At 37.6% G+C, this 23,854-nt stretch overlaps 1 protein-coding gene across 1 annotated transcript in view; it reads right to left on the reverse strand.

Moving 5' to 3' along the window:
- HOMER1 (homer scaffold protein 1) overlaps positions 1-23,854 on the reverse strand; it is a 140,668-nt gene that overhangs the window by 65,554 nt on the left and 51,260 nt on the right. Inside the window, exons 2-5 of the mRNA XM_075541211.1 lie at positions 19,197-19,353; positions 14,621-14,752; positions 8,858-8,950; positions 1,298-1,437 (exon numbers count right to left, since the gene is read on the reverse strand). Coding sequence (XP_075397326.1) covers positions 1,298-1,437; positions 8,858-8,950; positions 14,621-14,752; positions 19,197-19,353 — 522 coding nt within the window. The remainder of the gene's footprint in view (positions 1-1,297; positions 1,438-8,857; positions 8,951-14,620; positions 14,753-19,196; positions 19,354-23,854) is intronic.

Consider the following 23,854-nt stretch of genomic DNA (forward strand, 5'->3'; position numbering starts at 1 on the left):
CATTAAATCACAAATAAAATCTTTTAAAAAATAGCATAGCAATAAGATTGCTCTTTAAATGTAATTGCATATTAAAAAGACCTCATCTTGAACAAATCCGTATGAACAGATTGTCTTCGGAGCCAAGGAATGAAAAATTTTCAAGTGTTCTGTCATCTTTATAAGCATATACAAAGAATATGCTTCTACTGTTAATAGTTACAGCAAGAAATCTTGAACTTCAAAATACGTCTGTCTCATGGAAAAGAATTAGCATTTTTAACAGCTAAATAGAATCACCTCAGTCAAATCAATTTCTCCTATTCACTCTTTAAACGAAAACAAAGCTATAGGATGTACTCATCCTCCACCTCAACCTGGCCAAAAGGTCTCCCACATCTCCCATGCTTTCATGTCATCTGACATATTTAATCCTCTGCCTCACAGAGCAAACAGATTCGATCAAAATGAATTTTCTTATGAAAAGGAGGCTATCATCATAATTCTTATTATGCTCACTCATTTGATTGTTTTTAACTGGTCCCCACACAGAGATGCACAACAAAAAAAGACAGCTTTCTTAATTTTAACGAGAATACCTAATCAAAAGTATCGAGGGAAAAAAAAAAGCAAGAGGTTTAAGACAGATGATTAATAAGTATTTGCAATACCACCTTTATAACCCTTTGATACTTAAAATATTAATAACTAATAGATTTTTGTTTGGGACATATTTAGGGTCAAGTTTATCTTTTAAAATATTTAATTGTTTCAAATTTCAAAAATATAAGAAGATTTACCTCTTGTTAAATGATGCGCCAAAACAAATCCAATAGTGACATTGATAGGCTCATGCTACAAATTACTCAATAATCTGATTTATTCTGTGAAACTTTGAGTGAGATCATGTCTACTGTATGGCAAAAGCTGAATTTGAGAGTGGAAAGTCTATTAAAAACAAAAATAATATAGCTTTTCAAACACACATGAAAATGGACAACAGATGAAGTTCTATGTTAAAAAAAAAGGCAGAAATGATTTACAAAAATACTTGTTTGACTAAAAAAAGGTTTATACTGAAAATCATCTTCAGTGTGCCTTTTTATCACACAAAAAACGTGCATTCCAGTTCATCCAGGCAACTATACAAGTGCACTATAAATCAGTGAACTTTTTTTTCGATCTTTCCCAAGGGTAATAGGAAAAAAGTTTGATCTGGAATTTTCTCTTAAGGTAACTTGCAAGATTTATCTGAAAACAAGTACGTTTCCATAGTTACACATTTTACTTAATCATGATGGTGGAATTGAATCTGTACCTATGTGAAAATGGCAATGCATTCTGAGTTGGTTCAGCCCTTGGCTCTGAGTTCTGAGTCACATCAGGTGTTCTTTCATCATCCGTCCCATTGATACTTTCTGGTGTCAAAGGAGACTGAAGATCCCCTCCTGCTGATTCCTTAAAAAAAAAAATTAAGTTAAATTACATGGCATCATCTGAAAGTGAAAGTATGATTACAAACTATATTGTATAGACATTTTAGTCAACAGTTTAAAAAACGAACTTTGACAGGGAAACATGTTCTGAAGCAAAGCAAGTCATGATAACGGAAAATGTAACAGTTTAGAAATTTTTCAAAGGACTGAAAACTGTTGGGTCAGAAGAATTATTTAAGCAGAAAAAGATGGTGGCAAGCATGCAGGAAGCAGTAGACGGACCCTGGGAGGGGAAGAGATGGATGAAGGGAGGGAGGTCAAAGGGGAGAATTTTCTTTATCTGACCCATCTATGGATTCCTTCAGAGCTATTTAGAAAAGGCCTCTCTGTAACACATACAAATTGAAGTTTATACACTTCAGCTTTTCTGTTCATGGAATTATTTTTTTCCCACAAAAGCTCCTGTCTTCTTTCTACTCTTAAAATTATATGTATTTCAAGGGAAACTTAATTTGTCACCCTAAAAATACATCAAAATCAAGTTCAAGGTGGCACTTACTATGATTGGCATCATCAGACTGTCAACATTTGGCATCAGGAATTGGAATTGGGGGTCATTTAATAAAATATGAACTGGGGGAGGCCTAGCACAGCAGACTGTTAAAGGGCAGCTTGCTGTCTGTCTTATGAGCACCAAGGCACTGAAAATCTAGAGTTAAAATAGGAAACTATGTTAGGGGAGAAAACAAATATTTAAGTATCCAACTGAGCAGTTTATGCTAAGTATGGCTTATTATTTAGCAACTTAAAAGAACTCAAGATTTCCTTGAACAAAAACAAGATAAATATATATAATACTGAAAATGAGGTTTATTTTTTAAATATGAAAATATAATACGCTGTCTGTTGTTTCTAACTACTACCAAGTTGATCCTGTGCACTGTGGAAGGAACAAGGACAGTTTTGATCTGTAAGATTTTCTTTGGCTTATTTTCAGAAATAGAAACCAGGCCTTTCTCTTTCTAGTCCATTTTAGTCTGGAAGCTCTGCTGCCACCTGTTCAACAACAGAGCAACAAACCTTCATTGGCAGAGGGGCAGTGCTTGAGGTGTACTGGAATCTTACAGTGAGACTTCTACCACTGAACTACCTGTCCTCCAAAGTGAGTATACCTAGATTATCCTTAATTTACACACTATGATAAAGTGAATTTTTTTATGTTATTGGGGGCCATGTAACTTTTATCACAACCCACACATACATCAATTGTATAAAGCACATTTGTACATTCATTACCCTCATCATTCTCAAAACATTTGCTCTCCATGTAAGCCCCTGGCATCAGCTCTTCATTTGTCCCCTTCCCTCCCTGCTCTCCCCTCCCTTATGAACCCTTGATAATTTATAAATTATTATTTTGTCATATCTTGCCCTGTCTTACATCTCCCTTCACCCACTTTTCTGTTGTCCTTCCCCCATAGAGGAGGTTACATGTAGATCCCTATAATCAGCTCACCCTTTCCAACCCACCCTCCTTCCACCTTCCCAGTATCACCACTCTCACCACTGGTCCTAAATTACCCGTCCTGGATTCCCTGTGTTTCCAGTTCCTATCTGCACCAGCATACATCCTCTGGTCTAGCCCAGATTTGTAAGGTAGAATTGGGATCATGATAGTGGGGTGGGGTGGGGGGTGAGGAGTAAGCATTTAGGAACTAGAGGAAAGTTGTATATTTCATTATTGCTACACTGCACCCTGACTGGCTTGTCGAAAGTGAAATTTCTTAATCTGGCTCTTCTACCCATGGCTTTGCAACTCCCACCAAATGACTGGGTGGGATCATGCAAATCAAGTGTGGGAGACCCTAACAGAAGGGATTAGTCAGGTGCAATTGCCATTCCCCTGGCTGTAAGAAAGCTGTACCAAAAGCAGAACTAGAGCGCATTGCCAGGACCATCAAGGAAGAACCACCACCAGTGATGGCCATTAGACATCTCTGCCTGAAGTGGTGGAGGCAGCAGATGTCATGCCAAGCTAAGACCAGAGGCTGGGACAAGAGACCATGAGCCAGGGCAGAAGAGCAGCACTGAGACTATGAGATGGTGAAAAGCAGTGCACAAGCTTCCTGGCCTGTGGAGAACGAGACCCAGGGGCCGCATGGTTGAGAGACTGAGGACTAGAGAGAGGCCTGATTGCTGGCTGAGGTGAGGTGTTGCTCTGGACAAAAGACTATACACTCTTAATGTTTCCCGATACCAGCTGTGGTAACCTAGTAACTTCTCTTATAAAGAAAATTCCATACTACTGCGTATTGCCTGTGATTTCTGTGTGGTCACTGCAACAGATTATCAAGCCAGTAGAGGGGCAGAGTGCTGTGGGAGGAACGGGTCGAGGCATGTCCTTGTGGCAATCAGCCCTGGACTAGTGAGGAGTTGAGTTCTCCTGGTGTACCCAGGAGATCAGATATGGTCCTTTGACACATTCTTGAAGTTGGTTACAATTAACTTTTGAAAAATGTTACACATGGAAAAATGCTAAAAAGAAACATGAAAGAGTAATGTGGTATGATAGATGACTTTATGTAATTGGAAACTACTGGCTAGGGGTGGGGTCAGACCTGTCACAGTCTGATGGTGCTTTTGGGGGGGTATGGCCTTCTCATGACAAGGACCCTAGGAACCCCCTTTTCATAGAGCACCCTGCCACTGACCCACTGACCCAGAGAGCTGCCAGAGTCCTGACATGTTTCCACTGACCTTGCATCCACTGACTGCACCTACGGCATTCTACATCATTACATGTGGCTGCATGAGTCTACAGGGGGACTTAACGACTAATAGCAGACTTTTGGACTTGAGTTGGACTGGGCTGGGGCGCTTTCTTGGTAATTACTTCTTTATATAAAGCTCTTTCTTATACATATATGAATGTCACTGGGTTTGTTTCTCTAGTCAACCCAGTCTAACACATGCGGTGACACTGACTTTCTTCTGGGGCATTTTTAGTTTTATAATGCTGCATTTTAATGCGCTTTAACATATTTTAGTGGACTTTTATAATTGGTATAAATTATGCAAGCTATCAAATGGCTTCTTGCTTAATTTTACACTGTAAAGTGACCATTTTTCAATTAATAGTGGAAATGACTGTGATGGGGACAAAATATTTCATTCTCTTGCTTGAGACGATACTGATTCAAAGGGATCTACCAACAAAGGAATCTATTTTGAGTGCTAATTCTGTTCACATCATATCTTTTTTTCTAAATTGTGTTTCAATTACTGAGTATTTAACAACGAAAACAAGTCCTACTAAATGAATACTACTGTGATGAGTCTCTATAAAGTGACTACCGCGAGTCAGTTATAAACCCCAACCCACGGCGCTCGAGTCCATTCTCATTCAGAGTGACCCTGTGCAGTGTTTCCCCAGCTGTGAACCTTTATGGCAGCAGATAATCTCTCAGGGAGAGTGCAGAATTAGAAGAGAAAGGAAGAGGAGAGCTACTTTGATTCTCAATTTGAGGAAATGAAACTACTCACACCTCATTCTGTTTTTGAAACACCCCTAACCCTTTCCTTTCATCAAAACAAATAATCTGCAATCCGAAAAATGACAGTCGAACTGTCTTATATTAAACTCAAAGTTTGGGAGAGAGAGCATCAAAGAAGCTACAACTACCAGATGTGACTGTCTCCTGAAGGAGACTGAGCACGGTGGTGAGTCATGAGGTGCTTCTTGAGTATTCAGGTACTGCCTTTGTTTTCTTACCATTTATGATGCGGCTTTTAAAAAGGCAATAAACTAGGAATATTCTGAACCAGATGGGGGAAACGAAACAAAAGGCCCACCTCACAGGACAGGTGTGCACGCTGCAGCAGGAGGCTAGATGGCACTGCCGGTCCCCTTCAGACCAAGTACTGCCACCACCGCCATTGAACTCCAACAAAAGCTAAATTTAAATTCCTGTTACAGTTTCATCCATTTTGGATTCCACAAAACAGGGCTTTTCATTTACTCTCCTGAGAGACCCATTCATTTTCAGTCTTTCACACTTAAATGGCAACAGAATACTGCATTCTTTCCTGAGCAGAGGCTCTGAAAAAACTGTGGGGAGGACCTAATAATAACAATTTCCCTGATGGGAAATATACAAAGAAATGTAGGAGAGAGACCCAGAAGACAAGCAAGTGCTAAATAAGATCTCGGACAAAAGTTCCTCCAGGGTCAGTACCTGTGAAATCTCAGGTTTTCTGATGGCCATAGAAATTCTTAAATCTGAATCTTTGGATTAACTCATGCTCTTGATTTCTGTGTAAAGTATACTAATTCATGCTTGGGGTTAGTAATGTTCAGCTGTACTTTTACACCCATATGTTATGTTAAGCGGGAGGAGACTTTCTATTTCCATAAAGAGTTACAGTCTGGAAACCCACAGGGGCAGTTATATATACCCTGTCCTATCACATGGTCACTATGAGTTGTAATTGACAAGGGCACTGAGTGAATTATGTGAAAGAACTTTTGATTAGGTGATTGTGACTGTGAACTGGTAATTGGCAGTTGGAATTCATCTGCTCCTTGCTTATATTTTTTGAAATGCTATGAAATATAAAGAATAAAGAGATTATTTAAATGAATGGCAGTTCTATTCTGCCATAAAGGATCCTTCTGAGTGACCCAACAGCAAGGGGCTTGGCTTTGTTATGTTAATTACTAAGTCAGTTGCTTGTTACAAACCTGCTTATGCCAACTGGATGGATTTCTATTCTTATAAAACTAGATTAAATATTATGTAAACAAAGAATTGAATGCAAAATTAAATTATTTTAATATAAACCAAACTTTAAAAATACTTTTAAAAGGCTAAAAAGTGAATGGCTATAGAATCTAAATAGTCTATAACTGAATTTAATTGAATTAGGTATAGATGAGAATGACATAGTATCAAAAAAATGATACAGAAATCAACACTTATCAAACTCCAATTTCTTTGCAATTACCAGGATTTAGTTGCATGTAAAAAAGAAATACACAAAACGCTTGGAAATTTCAGATGATTAATTATGGTATGATTGATAAAAGAAAAAGAATTCTAATCAAGTATTAAAAAAAAGGCCTCAACCTTATGATAAAAGTTCAGTGAATAAACAAATGTTTACCTGTTTTCATTTAGAATAGAATATTGAGAGGATTTTTTTCCCTTTTTGTCTTTAGCTTAACGGACCTTTTTGGATGTTCAATTTATACTGGTTTTGCTTATAATAAGGGTGTTCTGTCTTCCTAACCAGTCTCCCCCCCCCATCTGCTTTCCAACTCATCAAGACCCTCCTCCTCTATTATGCCACTTTCTCAGGTTTACCCTGGATTCCTCTCTCCAAACACAGTCTATACCCAAGAGTCCTTCATCTTAACTATAATTCCAACACTTCTCAGCGTTTTCCAGTAGTTTTTTTACTTCTCAACCCCTCCTGGCACCCTTAAGTGATTTTTAACCTTTGCTTGTCTTTCCATCCTTTTTCAGGGCAATAGTCTCACTACAACTTCACTGCCAATTTGTTGATAACTTCTGAGACATTTTCTGAGCTCAAATCCCAAAATTTCAACTGCGCACAGATTTATCTACCTGATGTCCCATTAGGATTTAAATTCAATTATCTGTGACAGATATAGTCTTGAGACATTCAGGCTGCAAACCAAGAAGAGACATTTCAACATTTCAAAGCCATCTAATGCCCCATTCCCCACCATCACTTTCCCTTACCCTCCCAATTCACTCAACCACCTCCTTCCCCATGTACGGTCTTAGGTGACTGACTAGTGTTAGGAAAACATGCAACAGCATTATTCAATATGAATGCACCAAGAATTTCCATAAAACTGTAATGGATAAAAACTTTCCATTCCACTTAGTTCTCATTTCTGTAATCATAAGGCCTTTTTGGTCTAATTGGCTACAACTATGACTAGTTTCTGCTGTTCTTTGAATATTTTTAAGCTTCTACTTTTTTGAAAGTAATATAAAAAGTCCTATATTTGAAAGTTTGTAAGTCTCTACTTTCTTAAAAGTAATATAACAAAGGTGTCTATTTGATAAATGCTTGCTATAAGGTGAAAAAGAATAAAGTATCTTGAGTTAATGTTTTAGAGCCAAAATGGCTATTTTAATTTTTTGAAGACAGTTGAAGTTTGAGATGGAGAGTCAGGAATTGTTAACTTAATATACATATGCCAGAGAAAACAGTAAGAATAGTATCTACTGCTTTTTCTTTTTTACCTCCCTTTTCTTGTTAGACAGATTTATAGATGTTAATATTTCTGTTAAGGTTTGAATTGTAACGATCTCTGGCCACTCTTAACCGTACTCACCTAGAGTTTGGTTCTTATTTGTTTAACCCAATCTGCTAAAGAAATGTCCTGCTTGAAAATAAAAAACTACTTAGGAATTTAGCTAAGGGAAGCCTACCAAAACCCACCAAACTGCCCCATAAGGCTTTTGAGACAGTAAACCCCTTACTTTCAAATTTATCTGTACTTTAAAATCAGGTAGGAAAAATAGGCCCATCCATGCTTCTTATGCACTTTTAAGTTGCATTTACATTTCTGTTAAAGAAAAGGGGGAAAAAAGGACTAGGTGAACACCTGAAAAACAATCAGCCCGAAATACCCTTTTAACCTAAAACTGAAGCCATTTCCAGAAGTCACCTTTCAGCAAAATACTAGATTGGTCTTAAAAGTAAACCACGACACCCTTGAGAAATGTGTGCTCCTTTCAATAGCCAATTATACCAGACCAAATGGTCACTGTTTATTCAAACACTAAGAGGAGAAAGCAAGGAGGGGCAGGACAGCTGGATGGACAACAGTGGCGTGTGGGGGTGTGGTCAGGGAGCAAAGCTGTATGATCACACATTCCAGAGATTGTAACCAGTATCACAGAACGATTTTGTATGAATTGTGTGGGATTCTGATCTGCCATGTAAACATTAACCTAGAACACAGTATTTCTTAAAAAGTTGTAGTCTCAACAAATGATCTGAGTTTTATTAAAATGTTAAAAAAAATTCTCAAAGACACTGACATAGAGGGAGAAAAACCAATTATCTCCACCAGTGCAGATTAACTAAAGCAGTGGTTCTCAACTTGTCGGTCGCAATCCCTTTGGGGTCGAACAACCCTATCACAAGGTCTCCCGATTCATAACAGTAGCAAAATTACAGTGATGAAGGAACAACGAAAATCATTTTATGGTTGGAGGTCACCACAACATGAGGAACTATATTAAAGGGCTGCGGCATTAGGAATGTTGAGAACCACTGAACTAAATAAAGGGTGCATTTCTATGTCCTTTCTGAATTTTCCAGAATTTACCTACATCATCAAGAACACCACATCTGAAAAGAACAAGGCTCACAGATAGATTAGAAAGTGAAAAACCCACCTGGGAAGGTGTACTGGTGAGTTCCATCTTTTCTTGTGATTTCTCCTTTGCTAGTCGAGCAGCTTCTTTAAACTCCTGAAACTTTTCTGCAAACTGAATGTATAAAGACTATATACATTAGTAAAAACAGCCATTTTTACCTTAGTTTGAAAAAAAAAATCTGACTCTTTACACTGATAACACAGGCCTCAAATCAGTTGCAGGTGAAATATGTAAATGAGAGAAAATATCTAAAATTTGCTTGTATGCTTAAAATACTTTTCACAAATCTCATTAGAAAATATGTTATAACTTAGAATTTGGCGCCAGCTTACTTGTATGTCTCCTTGGCTGATCAGGGCAGCCCTTGTGGCCCAGTGGCTAAGTACTCAGCTGCTGGCGGAAAAGTTGGCAGTTTGAACCTACCAGCTGTTCCATGGGGAAAAGCTATGACAGGCTGTTTCTGTACAGACTGAAGCTACAGGAACCGACTTGGGCAATTCTACTTGGTCCTTCGGGGTGGCTATGAGTCAGAATCGACTAGATGGCAATGAGTTTGTTTTTCTCTTTTGGTTGATCAGAAATAATTTACAAAGACCAAGGTGGTGTCACCTGCAGTTGTGAGTGAAAGCAGGAAAGCTAGACATGGTATGTTTTGTTTATCACCAAGAAAATTGAATTTTTAAAAGTATCTACTCCAAAACATCAGAGTACTTAGAGCACACATTTAACATTTATTAAAACACAACTCTCAAATTATATAAGGCATTTTATCTTCGATAATGTAAATGGGTCACATTTACTTATTACAGGCATTACTAAAATGCCATTTCCAAAGATTCCTAGATAGTTAATGAACAGCAGTGCAAGGAATAACATGGCACAACAGTCCCTAAAATTTTGCAACAAAGGTACTGTGCATTAAATACAGATTTCCAAAATCCCTAAGAAACTATAAAACATCTTGACCCACAGTAGAAACTATGTTTTAAACATGGAAGCTAGCCTAGCAGTATCATCCAGGAGAATAAATCAGGGATATGTGTGTAAAATTTTTTAAAAATTTAAACCTCAACATACTTTAAATGACTATTAGAATTGACCATAAAACACTGAAATGACAGTTCCCTCCTTAAATCTCATAAGTTGACCCTAATATTATTTTCATTTCAGGAAGGATGGTGTTAAAGGAAAGGCACATCATATTATGACCTGCCATGAGAAGAGGGAGGAGAGTCCAGTTTGTATTTCTTAATCATTTTATTAGGGACTAATACAACTCTTGCTACAATCCATACATACATCTATCACGTCAAGTACATTTGTTGCCATCATCATACTCAAAACATTTGCTTTCTACTTGAACCTTTGGTATCAGCTCCTTATTTTTCCCCTCCCTTCCTGGCTTCCCTCCCTCATGAACCTCTGATAATTTATAAATTACTATTATTTTTGTCATGTCTCCCTTCACCCACTTTTCTGTTGTCCATCCCTCTTGGAGGGGGTTATATGTAGATCATTGTAATCAGCTCCCTCTGTCTCCCCCACCTTCCCCTTACCCTTCAGGTATGGCTACTCTCAATATTGGTCCTGAGGGTTTATCTGTCTTGAATTCCCTGTGTTTCCAGCTCTTATTTGTACCCATGTACATGTTCTGGTCTAGCTGGATTTGTAAGGTAGAATTGGGATCACATCAGTGGAGGGGAAGAAGCATTAAAGCACTAGAGGAAAGTTATATATTTCATCAGTGCTATACTCCACCCCGACTGACTTGTCAACTCCCTGTGACCCTTCTGTAAGAGGATGTCCAGTTGCCTACAGATGGGCTTTGGGCCTCTACTTCGCACTCCCCCTCGTTCACAATGATATGATTTTTTCTTCTTTGATGCCTGATACTGATCCCGTTGACACCTCATGATCACACAGGCTGGTGTGCTTCTTCCATGTGGTCTTTGTTGCTTCTTAGCTAGATGGCCCCTTGTTTACCATCAAGCCTTTAAGACCCCAGATACTGTATCTTTTGATAGCTGGGCACCATCAGCTTTATTCACCACATTTGCTTATGGATCTGCTTTGTCTTCAGCGATCATGTCGGGAAGGTGAGCATCATGGAATGCCAATTTAATAGAACAAAATGTTCTTGCATTGAGGGAGTACTTGAGTAGGGGCCCAATGTCCATCTGCTACCTTGATACCAAACCTATATATATATGCACATAGATCTATTTCCCCATCATCATATATATTTACATATGTACATGACTTTATTTAGACCTCTATTAATGCTCGTTGCCTCCTAGTTCTTTCCTCTTGTCTCACTATCATGCTCAGCCTTCATTTAGATTTCAGTAATTCCTCTCAGTTACCTTGTCCTTGATCAAGCCCTACCAGGCTTCCTACACCCTCCTTGCCATTGATTTTGGATCACTTGCTGTTCTCTTGTCCCTGGGGTTGTTAACACCCACTTCCTTTACCGGGCTCACCACCCTCCTATGTCTCCTGGGAACTGTCTGTCTATTGTTTTCTCCTCCAGATTATTTATCCCATCTATCTTATCTAGATAGACCTGCAGAGATAATAATACTCACCAAAAAAAATAAAACAAGACAGAGCAAAACAAAGCAACAAAAGAAAACAAAACAACGACAACAAAAAAAGACAAGAAAAAGAAAAACCTGTAAATAGTTCAAGGTCTGTTTGGAGAGTACACATTAAATTCCTCATTATCGCAACTTTCTTTCTTGCCTTAAATCTTATCAGTCTGCACCATCTATCACCTGTAGATCAGAAAGTTAAATGTGTACTACACTTCTCCAGTAGAATGGAATGCTTCCTTACTGTATAAAGGCTGAATACAAAGCTTAAAAGATCTCACATTGGTTGGAATTAAATACAAACAAAGGCATAATTTACTTCTCATTCTGTAATATGAGGTATTTAAAGCTTCCTTATACTCATATAGCAGTCTAAAAGATGTCATTTCTAAAGCCCTGCTCAAGGTCATAGGAACCTACATTATTACTAATTTTTTTATAATTCATTTTCAGCAGGAAAACATATGAAGGCTTAGGTTTCCATGATGACAGAGTTTGTGGCAAAATGGAACTAGACGATAATGGAATTTTTCCACAAACTTTGTGATATTTTCCTCACATCCATCAACCTTAAGAAAGCAGACAACAGTTCTTCCAACAGTGATTTCTGTTTCAAATAACTTATTTTGAATAGCTCTTATCTAGAATTAGGAAACCCTTACCATGGTATAACAGGTTACATGGTAGCATTTCAAACCAAACAGTTGCTCCAAAAGAGAAAGATGAGACTGCTTGCTTCTCCTAAAGATTTATTACAGTCTCAGAAACTCAGAGGGGCAGTTCTACTCTGTAGCTCTAAGGCAGTGAAGTCTCAAAAGGGAACTACCTTCACAGCCTTCTCTAAAGCCTTACAACACTCTGAACTACTTAAAATTCTTGGTGCTAAAATGAAGCCAGATTATAATTCACTAGCTTGCTTCATTTATGTAAAAGGTAATAAAGTCTCAGTCTCCAATGTAGTTAAGATAAGAAATAATGACTTTGTCATGTCTGGATCAAAACATTTAAAAAAGGCTCATCTTAGGTTCTTGGAGCCAGGACTAGTAAAATATTCCAAGTTTAGTAAACTATTTCTTAAATATTTAATCTACCATTAAAATCCTAAGCTTCCCTAGCAGTAAGGTGGGTCAAAAGTACAAGCTAACTTTAAAATTTTAAAAATAGTTGAAATATAAAAAGCCAATTTCAAGAAATGATCAAATAAGAAGGGAAAGTATGACTGGCAGCATTTAACTTACCAGTCTTTGACCACATTAGAGAACTAACCAATAAGGTGAAAGCGTTACAAAAAGCTGAATTTATAGTAACAAAGTTACTTAGGCTCAAAAATGGTTTCATGTCAGTGAAAAACTTCAAGTTAATAAGTATTCAAAAATAGATTTTAGAAAAAGAACTCATTGTTAAGAAAAAGCTAACCCATGATTCAGTCCCTATGTTGTCAAGAATTTCAGCAAGTGTAATAAAATTCCATTTTTCATTTTTCCCATTAGGCTTTAATGGAGTATTCCAAAACAAAGAGCTCCAAAATGTATCTGATTATTGTTCAAAGTATTAGAGTAAATGTATAATTTCCCAATGGGGCTATTTTTGAAAGGGCAATGCTCACTTGGATGCTTGTGTCCTGTGTCCTATGTTGGGTTCAGTTACTCTACTTTGTATGTACACTCCTAGCACAGTTCAAGAACGTAAATATAACCAACCTAAAACAGTCCCACTGTCGTCAAGTCGGTTGCAACCCAGAAACCGCAGGTAATAGTGCAGAGTTCTCCCCTAGAGTTTCCAGACTGTCAGCTTTAAGGCAGTAAGTGGCCACATTTTTCTCCCACGGAACAAGCAGCTGGTGTATTCTAACCACTGACCTTCAAGTTAGCAGCCGTAAGCTTTAATCACTGTGCTACCAAGACTTCTTTATTAGAGAAAAGCCAGATAACTCTAGTTTGTCTTAATCATCTTACAGAGAATGATTTATAACTACTTATAGCAAAGGTTAAAATTGTCTTAAAGTTGAGCTTTAAACCATAATTTATATTTAAAACGTAAAAATAAACAATGTAAACAAAAAAGCTTCCAACCCAAACAAGGAAAGCAACTGGTTCAATTATCACCTAATATAACTTCAATTAATAAATATTCAAAAATAGAGATTTAAAAAAAGAATTCATTAAGGACTGGAATGATTTGTTTTCAGCCGCTTTAGAAATATAAGTATATAACAGGAGACATGATGACCCTGCAAGTCAGCAATTTCAACTTTCAATCCATCATCAGATGCTGCTGGCCTTACAATCACAAGTGTTTCAAATATAGAACGACCCTTTTAACCAAATGGTTCAAATAGGTTGGAAGCATCAATCTTCAAACCTCAACTCAGATGGCCATGAAATTTGAAGAGCAAAAGTCATTACACTCATCCCCTTGGTCCCTTTAGTATTCTGAGATGGCTTCCTTTTCCTCATTATGGCCCTCCTCCACGCGACAGCCACAGGAAGTTAAAGTACCACTGGTCTGAGGGCAGCACGAGTGATTTCACTTAAGGTAAGGGCAAACTTTTTTCCAACATTGAGCTCCATGATGCTCAGCATTTTATGAGCCTTTCTGGGCAGAGTAACTCACTTAATTTATCAAAGAGCTCTCAGGGGGCCCATAGCATCAAACACTATACTGTATCAGAGTACCCCACACTGAGCTAAGGCACCATTTCAGGCAGGTTTCCCCGACTGCGGTGAGTCATTCATGTATGCCAGCTGCCTATCAAAAAGCTGAAACCTATTCCTGAACTTCACAACTTTGAAAAGCCTGGTGGCTTACTTATCTTGTTAGGTCCTGTGTAGACCATTCCACCTGAGAGTGCTAACTCCTGCGCAACACCCATTCTGCCGGGATAATTCCCATTGTTTATTTCCTAACCTACAGACGCTAACCACCCGAATCCTTTTCAACCAACGATGATCGTTTTTTATGTGTAAAGTCATTTTTATGATTCAGAAGAGTGGAATCCAGTGGTCTCTTGCTTCTTGGACTACAGTCACTACAGTGCTGAAAGTATTAATTTCTCCTATTTTCTATACTCTTTGTTATTATATATTTAAGACATCTAACTTGGAGAGGGAAAAATCCATTCTGATATATTTAAGATATCTGACTTGGAGAGAAAATTAAAATTCCATTCTGATCTTATGAATGAACTTACTTTTGAAAGATGATGCTCAGAGGAGAATCCCAGCCCATAAACAGTGTTTGCCCGGCTATCGGCCCATTGGCCAAACTTCTGAGATGTCTTAGTAAATGTCATGTTTGGGGTGATGGTGCTGTTTATTATTGCCTGGAATAGAAAACAAAGATGAAGAGCCAGTCAAAATTAGCAAACAGACTTTTAAAAGCACAGGACCACTTAGTTATATAATATCTTAGGATTCCTAATAGGCAATAATATTGAAGATACAAGAAGTTTATATGGAACTATGGGAACTAAGTCTATTGGTATATTTACCTGTCAAGAAATAAACATTTTGCACTCAAATTTTGTTACGCTCCAAAAAACTAAAAGATTTTTTTAGTGTGCTCAGTTTGACTGTTAAAGATCCATATTTATTAGTTTTGGACAATCACCGCAAGAAGTAGGTAGGCCTTAGTTTTTCATTTAAAAGTAAGATACCTTCCTTCAGAGAATCTTTTTAAAATATTATCTATTTTTATCAATAGAAAAAATGACACCAATTATCTAATACCCCAAATGCAGGATTTTCTTAAAGCATACTTCACTGAAATGGATCATGATTTTAAAACAAAAAAAAACCTTTTAGTTATTCCATATTTTTTTCCTTTATTCAAGGCCAAAAAAATCCATAAATCTATACCTTATTTCTTTTTCTAAAAAGCATCATACCAAAAAAATCAAACCAAAGTCAGTGCCATTGAGTTGATTCCAACTCATAGGGACCCTATAGATCAGGGTCACTGTGGGTTTCTGAGACTGTAACACTTTATGTAGCAGCTGGTGGCCAGCAGCCCAAAGCATAACCACTACACCACCAAGGCTTGTCTTGTCATAATGCATCACAGAAAAATCACAATTTCTGCTTAATATACAGTTTTAAAGAAACCAGGATTTTAGCTAATAAATATTAATTTTGAGGAGCACCATAATAAACTGCAAGGGTTTAAACATTAATTAAGTTCATTCCCTCTGGCAGTACTGTAAAAAAATATAGAATTGTCTTCAATTAGGTAGTCTAATATACTCTAGAATTAAGATTAAAAAGTTATTCCAATAGTAATAAAGATGTACAGAAATCCATAAACAGTCATCTGGTAAACTATGACGTATGAAGAAGATGAAACATTTCCAGAACAAAGGTAACCGTTCACCACATGAACGACAATAATGAAGGTAAATATGTGAGCTATGCAGGTATTTGTGAAAACAAAAAGTGCTTGGCGCTTGTGCATCTAAAGAGCACAGTAAAACAGAGCCCTGCTAGCTCACAAAGAAAACAAGTGTGCTATCTGTGGCTTTCAGAGCTCTTATTCTTAAGATTTTGACAAAATTGATACACTCTGATCTCTTCTTAGCCTTCAGTTCAAAAATGGCTTTCCACCAGTGAGTCCATTTAGATCCCACAAAGGGGCGCTAACAGCGGCCCTAACTGTGGCATCGTCCTCAAATGGAAAACTAAATGGGAGAGGATGTATTAACAAAGGCAATCTTTTAATTGAGCATCTGTTAAATGCCAAACAGAATTCTAGATATGTGGCATACTGTGATGGGTAAGATAGCAATGTAATCATAGATTCCATTCTCTAGAACAACAGGAGCTGGTCAATGGATAAATAAATAAAGAGTTGACCAATGCAATTTCAGTGTGAATAGCGCCATGGAGCTCAGGCTCTAACAGAGTGTGAGAAGCTCAAGGGGAAGAATGGGGAGGCACTACTTCAGGTTCGGTGGTACCAGTGTCCCTAGAGCTCAGGGGAGTGCATTTAAGGTGAGCAGACCACTTTACAAATGACCCAAATCACTCTTAAAAGGAGGGGTAACAATAGTTTTAGTAGGTATCTAAGAAAATTGGTCAATTTTCTGTCACTTACTCCTATTGTACCTATTTAAAATTAACTTCTTTCCACTTTTTAAAAGAATTCCTTTTTAATCCTCATTCTGAAACTTTCCATTCCACTGTATAACCTGTTTTAGTTTTCTTTTGTCACTGGAGAAAAAAATTTAAATGATAAGATGATCTCACATTGCAATACTTTCTATTTAATGGAATTCTTTGACTAGAAAGTTGAACTCTATTTGGAGTTTCTGGGTGGTGTAAACACTGCACTCTGCTGCTAACACAATGGTGAAGGGCCGGAGTTCCCTCATGTACCTCAGAAGAAAGGCCTGCAGATCTGCTTCAGAAAAACCAGCCGTTGAAAACTCACAGAACATAGTTCTACTATGATACACGTGGGGTTGACAAGAGTCAGTACCAGCCCAATAGCAACTCTGGTTTTTAATCTGTTTTCAAGAAAATTTCAGTTCTTCATAAAGAGTATCTCTCAACACTTGAGAGTTCTGGCCCTGTCATGCAAAAGAGGCAAACATGCTTCATCTTTACAGATCAGGTCGTGTTGCCCTTGGCTTTGCAGAGGCCTCAGCAGTACGATGAAACTTTACAGCCTGCTCTGCATGCACAGGGAAGGCACTGGTGAACACAAAGGGACACCTAGGGCTCTCTGACACTCAATCAGGCAGTGCAGGGAATCGGGTGGGGTAGGGCGGGGCAGGGAGGAGAAAAGCACCCCTTCACCCTTTCAAATGCGTACAGAGAAGTTAGCTAGAGCATTACAAATGGAACAGAAAAATGTAACTCTGCTATAGAAGATAGATTTTGTTAAAAGGACAAAAGAAAACATTTTTTCATAAGAATTTAAGATTCTAATAATTATAAGCAGCCAAGTATATTCGATCATTGAGATGCCAGAAGCAACAGTTCATATTACCTCAGAAGGAAGAATACATAATCACCAAAATTCTGTCCTTGGAAGTAACTCAGAAGTATTTCATTCTTGTGAAGGTTCAGCTAATACTTGGAATCAACTTAAACACTGCCATTGTTTATTTTCTTGTTCACAGGACTTTATCAGTTAACTTTTACCTTTACAGATCATTTAACTTCCTCTCTGGTAACACAATATTGTACTGGGGATGTTTGAGGGGGGCAAGAGATAAACAGATTACAGAGAATTGGATGGTGTGGGTCAGGATGAAGGGAAAAGAGTAATACTATAGAGTCTAATATTATTACACTTATATATCTATTAATTTCATGAAACCGAAGTTACAAAGTATCACCTAAAGTACTCTTTACTATGTAAAGTTTTACAAAACTTAACTGTTACTATTTTCTAAGTCCTTTAAGTCCTTAAGTGAAAGTGAAAAGATCAAATACTGAAACAAATACATGCTGGCCTTATATGCATCAGGCACCATTTAAGACAGAGAATATACAGATCTCCTGGGTCCAAACAGTTAGTTAGGGGAAAGCACAACACAAATAAATTCAAAGTATCATATTAAATAAAATGATCTTTTATCATTTCCCCAAATCCACTAGGCAATAATGGCTACAATAACAGCAAATATTTACACAGAATTTATTATGCATACTTTTAAGTGCTGCCACCGATATTAATTAATTTCATCTTGACAACAACCTCATGGGGTGGTGATTTATATAGTTCTAAGAGCACCTTTTTATAGATGGGGAAAACAGCACACAGACGTTACATTGTTCAAGGTCACATGGCTAGTAAACAGTGGAGCAAAAACTCAAACCAGACATTCCAATTGTAGTCTGTGCTCTGAACTTTGACACCAGACCCCTCACAGTTCTGGGAGGAGAAAGGCTCCATGGATTCACGAAAACGTGAGAGAGGAGATGAAAGGGATGTTAACCTTTCTACACATTTTATACTGTGAATCCAAAGCTGAGGATGTCTTGACTGAAGTGTATTAAACAAAAGGCACTGGTGATAATAAAATGGGCTCTCTCAGCCCTCTTAAGGGTAGGCTGTACACCAGGCACTAGGCACCATGTCCTTGGCAAATGCTAATTCATTTAACCCGTACACAACTATCAGCACTGACGTGAGAGCCTCTAGGCTCAAAGAAGTAAAGCAATTCGTCTAAAGTCTACAGACTCAGGATATGAAGCAGAGAGCTAATCCAGGGTAGCCCATTATCTTGGCCAAAACTATTTGCTTCTCCTAAAACCTTAGGTCCTGACCTTAAGCTTCTTCTTAAATACAGGTGTTAGCTCTAGTGTTGACATTTACTGACTAAGTGACCTTGGGATTTTCTTTAAGTGCATTTGAAAAGCATTCTAGTTCCTCCCTACACTGTACTTAGTTCCTCCAGAACAGAGACTACCTCCATTCTGTTCACCACTGTACGATTAGCTCCTCACATAGTAAGTGCCTGACACATAACAGACATGCCGGCAATACTGAACAACGAAACCAAATAGCCTCAAAGGGGTAGAATACTTTTGTATTTTACTTCACATAACAGTGTTTAATCCAAGTCATTTATTGGACAAAAAACATTGCCATCCTAAGAATGATCAGATGTTTTTGAAAAGCTAAATTTTACAACTTGACAAGGAAATACTAAATATTATATGAAGATTACATCCTCTGGGCGAGGACACAAAAAAAGCAATAGAAATACTATAATATATAAAGCAAATCAGCAGGATAATGTAAAAGTAAATTTAACTTACCTTTGAGCCATCTAAACTGATTATCCTATACACATTTCTTGTGCTGTCATAGAAATAAGACACAGTAACTGCGTGCTTGCTGGTGGGTACCCAGTTCTTCTTTGTGTTTGGGTCAATCTGGAAGACATGAGCTCGAGTGCTGAAGATGGGTTGTTCCCTGCAGAGCAGAAAATAAAATGGCTAACTGAAAGCAGCCTGGTCTAGCCCATGGGACTAGAGACCACGAAAACAGTGAAGAAGACTGCTTAACCAACAAGTTCTTAGCCCCTGAAATGAGACACTCTTCTTCAAATTTGGATATTCTAATTAGTCAGTCTTTTAGAACCATTAAATTGTTCAATGAGGTTAAGCATTTTCACCCATGTTTATCTGCCTTGTCTTAACAATGGGTTAGTGACTTCTTGGTAAGGCGTCCATTCAGTGTAGTATCTACTGTTCTAAAAAGTAAATGGGAGACAGAGCTGCTCAACCCAGAGAATAACTTTACCTCCCCCAATCATGTAAAACAGATACATATACAGCATTTCAAGAACCGGAACTATTCAAACACACACAGTAAATAGTAAGGTTACTACAGAATTTAAAACTTAAAATGTAAGCATGAGCTGCTCTACAAATACATAGAATTATCATGTAAAATTTTCTAAGTTCTAAGTAAAAATCCCTTTGAAAATAGCATTTACCACAGATTCCCCACACCCCAATAGCCAAAGGCAGAAAGCCTATATATTTATCAACCAACTAAAGGATTTATAAAATTGGTACATATACTATAATGGAATCAAGAGAGAATGGAATTTTCTACAAGCTTTTTGAAGCCCTTCATATACAATGGACGATTGCTCAACCTTAAAGAGAAACCAGTCCTAGTACATCCTGCAACAGGAATGAACCTTGAAAACATTAGTTACTGAAAGAAACCGTCTAACAGGACAAAATTATATCGTCCCAATTACATAAAAGCGAGCGGTTAACAGCCCAACTGGTAACCTATCAGCCACCAGGGCTCCAGGTAAGGTTATAGAGACCAAAATTCACCAGTAATTACAAGGAACAGGAGAGAGGGAGAGAAAAAATGGTTCTCAATGATTAGGGGAGAGTGAGCTTCTTCTGGGGTGATTTTAAAAGGTGGAATGGATAGAGGTGATGGTTGAATATAGGAAATATAGTATCAAAAACTCTAAATGTGAAAAAGGTTGACATGGAAATTTTGTCTATATCTCATATATTTACCCTAATTTTAAAACATAAAGTTCACTTCTTTCCTCTGCATATCACTTTTGGTTTCTAAAGTAGCTCAAGGTCTTAAAACAAACTTTAAAGGAAGGAAAAAGGCTAGGAGATGCCTCCTGTCTGTATTTCTGCCTAAAGGGAGAGCAGCATGAAGAGGAGACGCCTTGGATCGTTCCTCTGCATGGAAGGTTGGACACGGAATAAGGAAGAATGTAGAAGAATGGATGCATCTGAATTATGGTGCTGGTGAGGTGCTGGTGAAGAGTCTTTTTTTTTTTTTTTTAAAGAATCTTGAAAGTATCCTGCACTGCCAAAAGAAAAAACAAATCTGTCTTGGAAGACGTAAATCAGAATATTCCTTAGAAGTCAAGGGATGGCATGACTTCATCTCATGTACTTTGGACATGCTGTCAAGAGAGACCAGTCCCTGGAAAAGGACATCATGCTTAGTGAAGTGGAGGGAAGTGAAAAGGAGGAAGGTCGTCAGCATGCGACTTTAACAGTGGGCTCAAACATAAGGAGAATTACGAGGCTGGCACAGAGCCAGGCAGTGATTTGTTCTGGGTGCAAAGGGTCACTATGAATCAGAACTGACTTGATAGCACCCAACAACCATAACAACTTTTCTTATTAAAGAACTGCTTTTGAAAAGAAGGGATACATTTTGAGTCATTCTTTATAAAATGAGGCAGAAAGCCTTCACATCTTGCTTGGCTGTGATCATATATGAACCCATTCAACACATAATTATCAACCCTGATGCAAGGCATTGTGCCAGGATAAAGAATTAGTCTCCACTGGGAGTAGGTCTTACTCATTTACTGGCTTGATCTCCCCTCACCCAAAATCTGAAGGGGGAAATAGTACAGGCTGGTAATTAGAAGAATAAGTTCTACTAAGAGTATTCTCTAGAGAGAAAAAAAAAGTTAAGATGATGAGAGTGCTTTTGCAAGCCTTATATGACCAAACAAATCACTCTTTCATGGAAATGCAATGCTTTGAGGCTAATTCTTTCCACATCATAATACATACTTTTTTAATAAAAATCCTTAAACTAGCTATTCTACATAAGAAATGATAATTTGATCATCAACTAAATAGCCAACTTCCTTAATTCCATTGTGAATAGCTGGTTTCTTAAGAAAGAAAGTTATAGTTCAAGACTGCTGTAGTCAATAGTCTGTCCAACCAAGTCTGGTACACAAAGGTCAGTGACATAAGAATTTTCACTGCTGATACAAGAAAAAAAAACAACCCTATTAAGTAAGGGGATGTTACTACATCTAATGAAGCACACTAATACATGATTCATGCATTTATTCAGTATCTACCATATGGTGAGAGTACTCGGGTAGAGATGGTCTCTATTCTTCAGAACTTCAATCTAGTGAAGAAGACAGATGAGTTAAAAATTAAATGCTCCTCACCATGCTACATTTTTTGAGTTAGTGAAAGCAGGTCAATCTGAGAGACAAAGTATTGGGACAGAATTGAACAAAAGCAGAATGGAAAAGAGATCATAGTATGTTGTCCATAGCAAGAACCATAAGTGAGTGTAAGTGCTTTTCTAGAATAAGGCCAGGGCAAAGCCAGTAGACCACGGTCCCTGCTGAGAGGTATTTTTTTATAAATAGTGTGTGGCTTTGCATTTCTATAACTTTTCAACTGTGAAAGGGGTAGATTAGAAGGAAGCAACATCTAGCACAGGGAGCCTAGTTAGAAACCTTCTGAAGCACGTGTGTGTGTGTGTGTGTGTGTGTGTGTGTGTGAGAGAGAGAGAGAGAGAGAGAGAGAGAGAGAGAGAGAGAGAGAGAGAGACAGAGAGAGAGAGAGACAGAGAGAGGGGGGGGGGTAGGGTTTCAGGTGGTTAGGGAGTGGAATTTAGAAATATTTGAAAAGTAGAATCAATAAAATTAATCAACAAATTGGATGTTGGCCACAGGTTCTCAGAGGCAAATGAGGTTGCTCCCTTGGGGATATTTTGCAATGCTCACAGGCATTTTGGGTTGTCACAATTGATGTTTAAAGAAAAAACAAAACAAAAACACTGAGTGGGGTGGGCACATTATTCTGCATTTTGTGAGTAGAGGCAAGAGAAACTGTTAAACATCCTTTACTGCATAAGAAAACTGCCAAAAGAATTATCTGGCCCAAATCGCCAATAGTTAATAATATAAGAAATGCTTTTTGAAAGATCTTTCTAGGGCACTCCTGAGTCAAAGCTTTATAAGAGCAGATAGCTCATCTTTCTCCCTCAGAATGGCTGGTGAACTCGAACCTATGACCTTGCAGCTAGCAACCCAGTGCCTAATCCACAGCGCTATGAAGGTTCCTGAATATAGCAAGGGAAAGAGAAATGTCATAGAAGAATTGTTACTTCTTTCTAAAATTATTTAGTGGTATTGTTTAACCTTGTAAAAAAACCACTAAAGTATGACTTTTTAAATGACAGCATTGAGAAAAATATCATAAATAACACAAGGAATGTCCTAATTATTATTTTTGAATACTACCAAAAAAGAATAACAATCATTTTATTGGGTTGAATCTTACATCTTAACAGTATCTGGAATGAAAAGGGTTCTATTATTCATAATGAAGAACAAAGACAAAGAAAAAGAAGAAATCCAAAGATGCCAAGCTGTGTGATTCAATGCATCAAAAGGACATCCAATTAAAGATGAAAACACCCTCCTTGATAAGAAGTAAACAAACAGGAAGACAGCAAACACCACTTTTAGTTTGACTTCTAGGGCTTGCACTAGCAAGAGAATCTGAAAAACGGTTAAGGCCAAAAGGACACGAGAAAGAATAAATCAAGGAGTGAACAGACACTGGTGGATATAAAACTACCTACGGGACACTGATGTGACACCATTTGTCTTAAAGTCAAGAGATATTCAAGTACTGGAATTTCTTTTAAAAACAAACAGAAAAAATTTGTTCTAAACAAGTTCATAAAATGTAATATTACAAGCTTATCTGGGAACTATTTTAAAACTCTTAAACTCTCCCACCTCTCATAGGCATATACACACACCAACTAACAGAAACGAAAGCACTGATTGACTAAATTAACTGTTTAAGTTGCTGCTTAAAGATTATGGCTGTTACCAGTTGTTTATTCCGACTACCACATTATATGTTTAGTAGCTAATGGTTTATAGATTGAATAGGATTTTTTGTTGTGTTTTTTTTAACCATATGTCTACTTTGACCAAAACAAAGATAATTCTACTAATGACTACCCGACACATAGCCATACCACAAGAACTCCATCTAGTGATAAATGAAAAAAGGGGCAGGTACATTTAGAAAAATTCTAAGTTAAAAATTTATAGCAAATTCAAAATTATAAAGAGATGCTGTTTTATCAGAGGCATACAGGCATAAAACCTAATGTGAATAGCTACACACTATCTCTT

The sequence above is a fragment of the Tenrec ecaudatus genome, chromosome 2 (genome assembly GCF_050624435.1).
Source record: "Tenrec ecaudatus isolate mTenEca1 chromosome 2, mTenEca1.hap1, whole genome shotgun sequence".
Classification (NCBI taxonomy): domain Eukaryota; kingdom Metazoa; phylum Chordata; class Mammalia; order Afrosoricida; family Tenrecidae; genus Tenrec; species Tenrec ecaudatus.